General features: G+C 39.5%; 1 protein-coding gene across 1 annotated transcript in view; it reads left to right on the top strand.

Annotated features, from left to right (window-relative positions):
* ADA (adenosine deaminase) overlaps nt 1-12,217 on the top strand; it is a 125,817-nt gene extending 113,600 nt beyond the window's left edge. Inside the window, exons 7-11 of the mRNA XM_088476741.1 lie at nt 1,021-1,092; nt 3,769-3,870; nt 5,276-5,343; nt 6,382-6,511; nt 8,259-12,217. Coding sequence (XP_088332867.1) covers nt 1,021-1,092; nt 3,769-3,870; nt 5,276-5,343; nt 6,382-6,511; nt 8,259-8,363 — 477 coding nt within the window. The 3' untranslated portion in view covers nt 8,364-12,217. The remainder of the gene's footprint in view (nt 1-1,020; nt 1,093-3,768; nt 3,871-5,275; nt 5,344-6,381; nt 6,512-8,258) is intronic.
* The last annotated feature ends 263 nt before the right edge of the window (nt 12,218-12,480 follow it).

Below are 12,480 nucleotides of genomic sequence, written 5' to 3'. Positions count from 1 at the left end.
GCCGGTGCCATACTCGAAATGCCATGGCCGCCACAGCTCTGCTTGCTGTCTCTTCATGTTCATCACTGTCACTTCTGGATGGCTGCCAGTGAAAGGCGGGGGTTCCAGTGCGCCGTTCCTGATTATGGAATTTTTCAAAAGAGCTTCAGGAACAGCAGAATTTTGACTGAGATAGTGGAACCTTTGCTTTTGGAAGTTTCAATATACAAAAATTTTGTTTAAGGCACAAAATGATTAAAAATATTGTCAAAAATTACCTTTAGGCTTTGTGTATAAGGTGTATATGAAACAAATGAATTTCATGTATGTACACAAACTTTGTTTGAGCCACAAAATTATTGAAAATATTTTATAACACATAAATGCATTCTGTGTTTAGATTTGGGTCCCATTCCCAAGATATTTCATTATAGTATGCAATTATTCCAAAATACAGAATATTCCGATATCCAATATACCCTTGGTCTCAAGCATTTTGGATATGGCAAAACTCAACCTGTGTATAGATTGCCTCATGGGTTATTCAACCCTGATGGGGAAGAGGTCATCAACAGTAACATCTTGATATATAGGAAAATACACTATTGCTAGCAAAAACAACCCTTTGCTAAACATGCCATAAAGTGTCAGTTAGTGTGTGGCTGACAAGTTACAGAAGCACCTACCTCCAAACATATTTGGTTAAGTTTTGTCTTGCTGTTTATTTACAGAATCATCTCCCTACTAACATATACACTTCAGCTATTTCATACATAAAATTCAGCTCAATGGATAGTGGGCCTGATTCAGCAAGAAATGCAAGTGAGAGAACGCACGCACTCTGCCGATGTTTTCACACTGCGCATGCGTAGGCATCGCGCAGCACGTACTCCAACTAGCCAGTGCGATTAGGCCCAGTGTACACAGCCTTGGTGATATACAGTATTAATATAAATTACTGACTTATTCTCAATGGTTTTGATGATTGTTATGAGAACTAAAATAGTCTGTGTATTAAATATGTTCCTGATTTGCTTATAGGAAGCTGTAAGATGTGGAATACATAGAACTGTCCATGCTGGAGAAGTGGGACCCCCAAGCGTTGTCAAGGAGGTAGGAGGTTTATATTGTGGTCATTACAGATGGAAAAACTATGGCATCGTACAGTAGATCACCTGTAGAATGGCAATAATGCTGCTGGCTATTACTATAACATATCTACCAGTTTTGTGGTTCTGGATATGACCATTTCACCAGCGATAGGTGGTACAAACTGTACTCCATAGGTCTGTGTACATTTTCAGACCCTCCAACATGACCCCTTCCATCCGGTACAAATTGCTCTGCTCCTGGACTTCCCACCTAATTTATTATTACAACCACCTGTGTTGAAACACCCTTCTCATCAATTAACTAATCCAACATTGGTGACTGCTATCATAAATTAGGGGCGGAAGTCCAGGAGCAGAGCATTGTGTACCAGATGGAAGGGGTCATGTCTGCAGGGTCTGCATTTTTACTGCATTTATGACATGATTTAGAGTTGTACACTATGCCGATATCACACAGTGGGCTTTTTTTTCTACTGCGCATGTGCAAAATGCTGAGGAAAGTCCCACACCGCATTGCGAACAACAGTTTGAGACAGCATTCACAATGTCTCAGTGATCGCAAAGGCCTGAGCAGACCACTGCGATCCACGGGCATTCCTGGGTAGAGTCGGGGAGGTGGCCAAAAGTGACCACAAAAAGAGGCTGGACTGTGGGTGTATTATGTGAGTTCCAGAGGAGTGTCTGCATTCGCGGCTGCGTTCCCAATCGCAGAACCCCAGTCGCAGAGAATCAGTTGACCTGGAATCTGCACAGCCCAGGACTTACTCCAGGAGTTGAAGTGCATCTGATGTTGCATTGATGCTGTACCCTAAACTCCTGGAGGACCTGCACACAATGCAGATAGGGGAAGTGGGTATCGCAGCATGTGCACAGTCTGTCACAAACTATTTCAGGTGTGGAGTCTGTTAGCAGGCATTTGCATATTTTCGGAAATACATTGCGTGCTTTAATGCAGTTGAGAATGGAATAGCGTACAACTCTGAATCAATCTCTTAGGACGTATTATATTAGGCAAGTAGTCTGTGCTTGTGAGTACACAGTCTGAAAGTCAGGTACGTATAATTTGTGGTTATCCCCTTAAGTGAAAACGCCACTAAAATATATTAATCTGAACCATCTAGTTGCCAACATTTATAATAAAAAGGGGCACATGACTGTTTAAGAATATCACACACAACACTGTCTCTGCGGACTTTGGGGAACTACAATCCACATCATGTAAAATCATAAAAATTTTTAATTTTAAATATTTTTAATAAATAGAAATGTACAATTTCAAAGTAAAACTAGAATATGTATCAACTTCCTGTTAACTGTTTATTTGTATACTCACTGAGTTCTGATAACAGGAATACAGTGTATTTTTTCCTTATTAAAAATAAAACACCTCCTAATATATTTATCACTGATATTCAATACAGGACTGTTAAAATGTACTGCCCTGTATAAAAGCTTGGCACAAGCATTTATATGAATATATAACTCCTTGGTAATCCCAGAAAATGAGAATATTTGGTAAGAATTACAACCATACAAGAAATGGATGCACTAAAGGTGAAAAAAATTATAATAATAATAATAAATATATATATATATATAAAAAAATATATAGTAGTATTTCTTGACTGAAACAAGAACATCAAAACAAGACTTCTATCAATTCAAACATCTAATAAGCAGAAATACATATCATAAATAAAACAAATAATACACTACCAAAAATCTCAGAACTACACGGGTAATCGGTATTCCTCGCAATACATAGCCTATGCTGGTGCTCAGCGGTGCCTAGACAGGTATAGCTCGGGCTCACGAAAGCAGCCTGTGGTTCAATGAACCCAATTTCAGGGACAATTCTTTAACATAGAGATTCCTAAACTCCGCCATTACAGTCCAGGTTTTACGGATATTCATGTTTGAGTCCAGATGGCTAATTCAAATTGACTGAGGTACTAATTAAGTAATCTGTGCTCAAGCATGGATATTCTTAAATCCTGGACTGTAATGGCAGAGTTTGGGAACTTCTGGTCTAACATTTCGAGCAATGTCTGGAAGTTATGATCAAATGGATTATGACCTATCAGTAACCTACACACAGTGGAAGGAGCAGCTAGGTGAGCCAAACCATCTTCATAAAAATGTCTGTTGCCATTTTACTAGGTCTCACTGAGACATAGGGCATAGTGGCATAGCTCCCAATATAGGTAAATTGGGACATGGGAGCATAACTGTGACATATTCGAGCCAAGGCTGCATAATAGGGCATGGTCACACAAATGCGGGGTATACTTAGCGCAAAAACACCATTCAGACACATTGCAACTTCCGCATATCTGGACAGATGTTCAAATGAATGGACAGCAGGACAGTACTATATAACCAAGATTGTACTGCCTACTATATAACCAAGATTGTACTGCCTACTATATAACCAAGATTGTACTGCCTACTATATAACCAAGATTGTACTGCCTACTATATAACCAAGATTGTACTGCCGAAATTGGGATGTTGGGAGGTTTGCACATGGTGACTATTGGTCCAGTCAAACAAATGGCTGTCTCAAGAATGTGATGTGACAAGTATACTTATGGCTGTAAAACTGTAGTAGACAGACACATCAGGCACACTAATTCTTTGCAGGGTTTTACAGTACATTATTCTTTGTGTATTGCAGGCTGTTGAGGTGCTTAAAGCAGAACGAATTGGCCATGGATACCACACTATTGATGATCCCAGTTTGTACAAGGAGCTGCTGAATAAGAAGATGCATTTTGAGGTTTGTTATTTAGTAATAGACATGTATAGTAATCATTATGGCAAGTCCATAATACAAGCCCTTTTTATGTCTGTAAAATATGTAGCAAGATATAAATAGAGAAATAATAAGAGATATAAATAGAGAAATAATAAGTATCTCTCAATTTATGTACTTTGTCTAGTATACTTAAGGGGGAATAATCGTCAATAGTTGATTGATTGAGTTTTTGTAATATTTCTCTTTCCTCCCAAAAACAAAATATTGGGGACCCACTAGGGATGGAGGTTGAAAGAATAAAAAATATTGATAGTTTCCATGTTTTAACTATTAATAAAAATTGATTGTGCTCAAATATTGGTGCTGGAATATTGACTTTTTATAGCAAAAAACATCTGAATCAGCGGGGGTCTTCTCTTACCCTGAGCCTGTCCCACTCACTGACTACTCAATCTGGCTCCTCTTGCCTCCAGCCAAATATGGGCAGGGAAGGAAGGATTTTTTTTTGGGGGGGGGGTGAGTCAAAATGATAACTCTGTGACACCTTGTATCACCTGACCGATTAGCATCAGGTCAGGCTCTCTCCTCCCTGTCACATCTGTCACAGACACAGTGATACATGAATAATCTTATCAAAGGCAGTTGCTGCTAATCCATGGCCCGCTCCTCCTGTTTGCCCCTACCAAAGTAACGGAAGGAAGCATGCCTGCCACAATCTTGGGAGGGGGGAAAATATTCTAATACTTGCTAAAACTCAACCGGCATAAAGACGCCCACTACTGCTTTCTCAAATTCATCCAATGTCGCTCTTCTGTGTAAAGATCGGTACTATTGACGCACATCGGGCAGTCACGCAGCATTTACAACAGGTCTGACCAGTCACAGTCTCCACACACGCAAAGAGCTCTTATGCTGCGTATGCAATCGCAGTGGCTAATCTATGCACCCCAATGAAACTGCCATCCCCGTCCCCACCCCCAAACGCTGACAGCCTGTCACTCACTTTGTGATGGATTGCTTTGTGCATCCGTAATCGCAATGCTATCGCTGCACACACGCAGTGCAGCTTATAGGCATGCGCAGTGGCAAACAATCACTCGATGTACTTCCGTAATCGCAATTGCGTTCACTACTGAATCAGGCCCAGTGTTGTCATTTTATATATTGACATTCTGTCCATATCAAAAGTTTCCAGGTGTCAACATTTTAACCATGTTGATATAACTGTCGACATACTGGTGTTGACTTAACTGCATACCGTGTGTGTGTTGTTGCAACCAATCTTATCGCATCTGTATCGTTGTTGGCGGCCGATGTTACAGAGAAACAATCAGGTTTCTCAGAAACACAGTTCACATGTACTCTAACCAGATGTGTCTCTCTTTACATGATGAAAGGTATGATGCATTGTATTTCTATTTTACAGACATGTCCGTGGTCCAGTTACCTTACAGGTGCCTGTGATCCTGACTTTGCTAAGCATCCAGTAATTAAGTAAGTAATGTAGAAGAAATTCAGTCTGTATATAAATAAAGCATCCATGTAATAAATATTGTGAAATGTACAATAGTGACACATAATAAAGATCGTCCCTTTGCTGCCATTCTCTTCATTAAAGACAAATATGATGCTGTTATATACAGAGTTTATGGAGAAAAAAAGAAGGTTGTCCAAGATGTTAGACGGCAGGTTTGACCAGATTTATGGCAATTATTTCCATTTTGACTGTACTGGTCTTATGAATTGTTTTTTTCTGAGCTAGTTACATTACTTTTAAATGATAACATCCTAGCACTGGTTTTCATTTAACTTGCTTTTGTAGCTCTTAATGTTCAGTGTGCAGTAGCAGAGTAAGAGCCTCATCAGCCTGGAAAACAGAGAGGGCAATGGCGACATCTGCTGGCAGATAAAGAGCATAACAATAGTACTACAAAATCATTTTACAGATTTGCCATTGTACGCAGTGGCTGTGCTAAAATATGCTAATGCCACAGGAGGTGTCTTGTGTAAATACACGCCTCCTGACGACTTCTGTAAGCCGCTGCTGTGTCCGAAGACGCAGCATTGGATCATCTGAGTAACTCAGGTTATATTTAGGGTGGCCGTGTATTTCACATGCTTCCAGGGCCAGTGAAGCTGTGTCCAAGAAACGTTGCCACGGCCATGTATTCTGTAACGTCGGCCATTGCAGCCCATTACCCACCCCCAAACGGCCGCAGCATGTCAATCGTGCTGCAGTTTAGGGGCACTGTGACCACCTTTGCAGACACAGATTTGCATATACCTAGTACATAACCTGCACAGGTGCAGATTGCCAAATATCTGACATGTACGTAACCCATCGGGTTTACACACAGCTTTGAATCAGTCCCAATGTTTGGGTGATACTTTACTTCCATTTGTGCTTATTTAAAAGTGAATATTTAAATGTAAAAGACAGGACACTAAATTGTATATTCATTTATCATTCATAGTAGGAAACACATTCATCATTTCTCTGCAGTTAAGATGATGGGTTCTCTTTTTCACCAGATTTATGAAAGACAAAGCAAATTACTCCTTGAACACAGATGATCCGCTGATCTTTAGATCTACGCTTGACATAGACTATGCCATTGCATATAATCAAATGGACTTCACTGAAGACGAGTTTAAGCGGGTGGTAAGTTTTCATATGGGGACAGGATTCTGGCTGGAGGTTGTAAGAGGTCAGTGGATACGATGTGTCTAACTGCCCATGCAGAAGACCCAACACAACCTGATTATGATTCCATGGGGCCATTGGGTTTGGACCCTTTGTCAATAAGAACCCCCCCCCCCACACACAAAAACAGTGTGTGCCGATTAATTTGATAAGCGACACTTATATCTGTGTGCGACTAAGTCTCCATGCCAAGTTCCATTTACAGTCTTGTGGCGCACAGATATACGAGTGTCACATATCAAATCAATCAGCACAGTCTCCTAGTCGCACCACATTGTGACTTTTACACATTTTCGGCAAAAAAAAATGCCCGGCACTAGCAGAGTCTGGCACGCCGAGAGGGCCTGTTTGGCACAACTGCAGCAAAGATGTGCAAGGACACATCTGTATTGACTGTCAGCAGCATGAAGATAGTCCATTTCTATCTATCCCAGTAGAGTATCTAGTCCCCTCCATGGCCACTGGGCCCTAGAGATTAAACTACAGTAGGTTGATAGCGGATGACCTAGCTCAGAATCCCACCCACAGGAAATTCTGCTTCATGTGAATAAGACGTTAATGGTAGGAAGGGCTTTAAAATAACAATAAAGTTAGCCAATTCCACTGTTTCATTCTTCGTTAGGAATTGTATGATGGGGGACCTTCTGCACTGTGGGACCTCACAATGAAGGCCCAGTGCGGTTACTATTTTGATTACCCAAATTCAACAGGTGTCTCACAGCACTGACAGAGGGTCCCGCAGCAAAAGTGACCCCCACCAAACTGTTACTAGAGAAGGTTACGTCCTTTTTTAAAAGCAAATTAAAAATGTTCCTTTTAAGACTACGACACAGGTAAGTTAAGATACTTACGTTTAAGTTAAGGTAAGATACCTACATTAAAGGTAAGATACTTACATTTACTGTAAGGGAAAATACTCACATTTACAGTAAGGTAAGATACTTACATCTAAGGCACAGGTTCTCAAACTCGGTCCCCAGGACCCCAAACAGTGCATGTTTTCCAGGTCTCCACACAAAATCACAAGTGAGATATTAGCTCCACCTGTGGATCTTTTAAAATGTGTCAGTGAGTAATGAATACACCTGTGCACCTGCTGGGTGACCTGGAAAACATTAACTGTGTGGGGTCCTGAGGACAGAGTTTGAGAACCACTGATCTAACATTTACGGTAAGGTAAGATACTTACATCTAAGGTAAGGTAAGATACTTACATCTAAGGTAAGGTAAGATACTTACATCTAAGGTAAGGTAAGCTACTTACATTTAAGGTAAGGTAAGAAACTTACATCTAAGGTAAGGTGAGATACTTACATCTAAGGTAAGGTAAGATACTTACATCTAAGGTAAAGTGAGATACTTACATCTAAGGTAAGATACTTACATCTAAGGTAAAGTGAGATACTTACATCTAAGGTAAGGTGAGATACTTACATCTAAGGTAAGAAACTTACATCTAAGGTAAGGTGAGATACTTACATCTAAGGTAAGAAACTTACATCTAATGTAAGATAAGAAACTTACATCTAAGGTAAGGTATGCTACTTACATTTAAGGTAAGGTGAGATACTTACATTTAAAAGGTAAGGTAAGATAATTACATTGCCTTAATTTGAAGGTATTCTCTTTTATTAAATAAATTCTATGTAGCCTTTTTAATTCTGCAGGAAAAGGAAACTAAATATTTTTCTGTGATCATTTTCAGAATATTAACGCAGCCAAGTCCAGCTTTCTACCAGAAAAAGAAAAAAAAGAACTTCTCTACAAACTGTATGAAGCTTATGGCATGGTGCTGACCACAAATCTATGAACCATATGACACGGATTCACATAATGAAGACAGTTTCCCCAAATGCGCTTATCAAGTCTTCCAGCAGGCCTCATTTTAAGAATATCAAAATCTGTAAAACAGCGCAGATACACCCAATGTGAGCTCTGTCCAAGATATCCTTAAAATGTGGACTGTTGACGGGATGGAAGTTGAGAAATGACTGTTTGTCTGAGGACGGTCTTCTCTGAACAGGACAGGTCCTCCTAATTGCACTGTAACATAACAAGCCAAATAGACATTGTTTCAGTATATACCATCTTATCTCTTCTATTAATCAGTGAGATTACACATTACTTTGGTGACAGAAGCGGCTCTTAATACCCAGAATGATATTAATTTCAGGACATGCCTGTATTAGATTTATAGTTGCTAAAGTGACCATAAGGATATTCAGCTGGAAAACAAGACAACAAGTAACTGCTGGGGCCAAGAAGTTGTCACTGTTTGTGTGCACAAACTATACATTATAAATGCAAAAACAAGTATATCACTAGAACGATAAACTCTTAACAAGCAATAATAGCTACTGCAGCATACGGGGATATACTATTGTTAGGGAGATCTTTAGTCAGCTGGCATCCAATCACTGACCAATGACCTCATACACGTCAGCACTTCCATCAGAGAATGATATTCTGCTGAGAAATAAAGATTGGGTCATCTCAGAAGTAAACCACTGTAAATAATGCATAATGATCATTTTTGATATATCAAAAAGTTCAATAGAACACAGGCTTATGTCTATTTTCTACCACAATTTTAGTGTTTCATGCCTCAGAGATATCATGGTTTGTTTCTGCCCTCAAAATGGCTACCTCCACTGTGTAACAGGGGCCACTTTAAGCCTCACTTTTACTTAGCTTCATTTTGGCGTACCTCCAACCATAATCAGTGACAAGTGCGATTTACTACACTGAACCACAAATGTATTATTACTGTTTATATAGAGCCACCCTGTTATGCAGTGTTGTATAGAGAATATTTGTTGCTGACCCATTAAATAAATTCCCTAACACACATTCGCTAGGGTCCATTTTAGTCACCAGACAGTTACCTTAGCAGTATGTCATCCTGTACTTGTGTACTGAGCGTTTCTCCTTTCTTTTGGTTACTATATTCTTTATAATGTCCCACATATATATTTTTTCAGCTTTTCTTGATACTACCACTAATCTCTTATTTTTGGCACAGAAAAGTGTCTTAGTCACACTAGCCAGTACTAATTCTGGTACAGGTACACCAAATCATCATAATCAGTATAGCTTATCAATTCAATTCATCTTATTCATTACCCTTCCTTTGTAATGATTTGCTTGCCCTATCCTTTGCCCCTCCTTCACCCACACCTCAGAGCAAAATTGACCCTGGTCGTTCCAGCTCATCAATTAAGCAAAATGCAAATTAGAAATACAGTGCAAAATGGCGAAATAAAAAATGCAATTCAACATCATACCTCTGCGGATTGCATTTATATTTACTTACAAAGGGCTCTATTCAGCAATGAAATAAGGACTTAAATAATGTGGAAACTACTGTTTCTGCATTTTTTCAGTATTTTCACTATCCAGCAAAGGTTAACGGAGAAGATGATTATCTGTTAATACCCCTCTTGCAGAGTATTGCACTGTAGAGAGCAAGCCATTGCTCTGTACAGTGTTTTAATGTTTTTTGCTATTCAGTGAGCAAAAAACACCCGTTAAAATATCTCAGATCGGCGTTATATGAATAAAACCCTTAATTACCATGGAAACTGCAGGAACAGAAGGTGATTTTCCCCCAGTCTCCTTTCCTGCAGTGTGGCGAGCGGCAAGTGTAAGCCAAGCTCCAACCTCCCAAAAGTGCCTAAATGAATGTGTGCATAGGATTTATATTAGTCTATACACATTTATATTTATGTGCTTTTATATATAAAATGTATATTTTTTTTATTATATATAATCATTTTTTATATTAGAATATATTATAAACTCATATAAAGCCTATGTACACATTTGAATCAATTTATACACTTTTGGGAGGCTGGAGCTGGACATATACTTGTCAGTCGCCACACTGCAGGGAAAGAGACTATTCGCAGTGTTATGTAAGCGTATGACTGAGATTCATCAACAAGAAAAGGAAGGTTTTTATTTTCGGACTTAGGAAAAGAATGCCTTCAGTAACGTCGTAGGGACAGTGTGTTAATGCAACCACTATCCCTGTGTGGTTTATTGCTGAATAGTCATGAAAAAAATGATAATATAAAACATATTGTGACGATGTTGCCCAAAAACATTTGGGACAACAACGCTAATAAAGCTGAATAAAGCCCAAAGTCTGCAAATTTCTCCAGGTTTATTTTTAGTTCCCTCCTGCACACTTCCCTCTTGTCTACAGATCAGCGGGAAGAAATATTTTCATTTTACTGAGATAAAACACATGGCTGCTCTCAGGATACAATGCAGAGAGTTCAGCAGCAGAGTGCAATATCCCAGGGCAATGAGAGCATTGATTCGGAGTTGTATTTAGCAAAAGTTAAAGGACGACTTGAATAAGCCAATAAAATACATTATCTGTAAAAACCCTTGTTTTTAGATTATAAATAATGGATATACACAAGCGTAATCCAGACAGTAAAGACAGTTTGTGTATTCCCGCTGTGCAGGTCATTCACCCCCCCAAATTCATGTTCGGGCGGTCTGCCAAACCTATTTTCTAAGTGCTCTGAGTGGCATGCCGTAATGGTTGTTTTTGGCAATAATGGGCCTGATTCAGCGATGTACGGTATGCAATGCCTATTTATGCAGGTCGAGTAATTGTTTGCCATTGCACTTGCGTTTAGCCGCACTGCGCACGCGCAGCGATTTTGCAACTACACTCACACAGATGATTTAATCTCAACGTGACTGACAGGTAGTCAGCATTTGGGGGATGTAACAGGGGGAGGTTAGGCAAACACAGATGTGTCTGGCCATTTAAACGCCATTTCATGGGTGTGCATACATTAGCCATGGCATTCTCCTTTGCAGCATGAGAGCTCTCTGCATGTCAGGAGAGACTCTGTGTTTGAAGCAGGTCAGACTTAATGCATATCCTGCATGGCTGCCCGGTCTGTGTCAATGTTACCGATGTTTATGCTGGTACATGACATCGGAGGGATATGAGAAGATAGCAGTGGGCGTCCCTATGCTTGGATAATTTTTGGAAACAGCATATTTTCGCTACTGTAAACAATGCGAAAACGCAGCTACAATTGTACATCTCTGAGACAGGCCCATTGTGCGTTGTTCAAATGAACCTTATGAAAAAAAATACCTCCAACAGTGATGTGAGGCGTATTATTCAATTCTTCATTGTGCAGAAAGTGAGACCTGCTGAAATGTATTGTCAGTTAAAATGTATGGTGATGTGAGAAAGTGGTGTTAAATGTTTAATAATGGACGAACAAATGTGCATGACGAAGATTGACCAGGACGTCCATCACTTGTCACAAATTTGGATGGAAAGTTTTCGATTATCCACCCTATAGCACGGCCTTTGCTCCAAGCGATTTCACCTTTTTACTTGGCTCAAAGACTTCCAGGACGGAAAACGTTTTGGAAGGGATGATGAGTTGAAGCTTTTAGTCAGCAACCGGTTCAATAGACTGGATTCAGCGGAGTACAACAAGGGGATTCTAAAGCTCATAGACTGATATGATAAATGCTTCAATGAAGGGTGTGATATATGGAGAATTACACAAAGGTACCCCACTGTGTTTAAAAAAAAATAAAAATCTAATTTTTAACAGGCAAATGGTCTTTACTTGCTGGGTTGCCCTCGTACTATGAAACTTATTTTTTATTTGTTTATTGTCGATATAAAATGCACTCATCTAGCCTGCTACACAGGGTTAAAGTATGTATGCATGTTGTGCTATTGACATATTGTATATAGTAAGCACTTGTACAAGCAGTTATCTCTTGTTAGGCCACGTGATACGAAAACAAAAACAATAAGGGACAGAATCAGTCACAGGCTGGGTCACCAGGATCAGTCCTGGCTGGTAATATGTAGTAGATACTATAAACTAAACATGTTTTATATAACGGAGGGGAAAGGTTAGCACAGTAACCTC

The sequence above is a fragment of the Taudactylus pleione genome, unplaced genomic scaffold (assembly GCF_031769625.1).
Source record: "Taudactylus pleione unplaced genomic scaffold, aTauple2 ptg000192l, whole genome shotgun sequence".
NCBI lineage: Eukaryota > Metazoa > Chordata > Amphibia > Anura > Myobatrachidae > Taudactylus > Taudactylus pleione.
The sequence above is the reverse complement of the archived record's forward strand: the minus strand, read 5'-3'. Positions and strand labels throughout refer to the sequence as shown.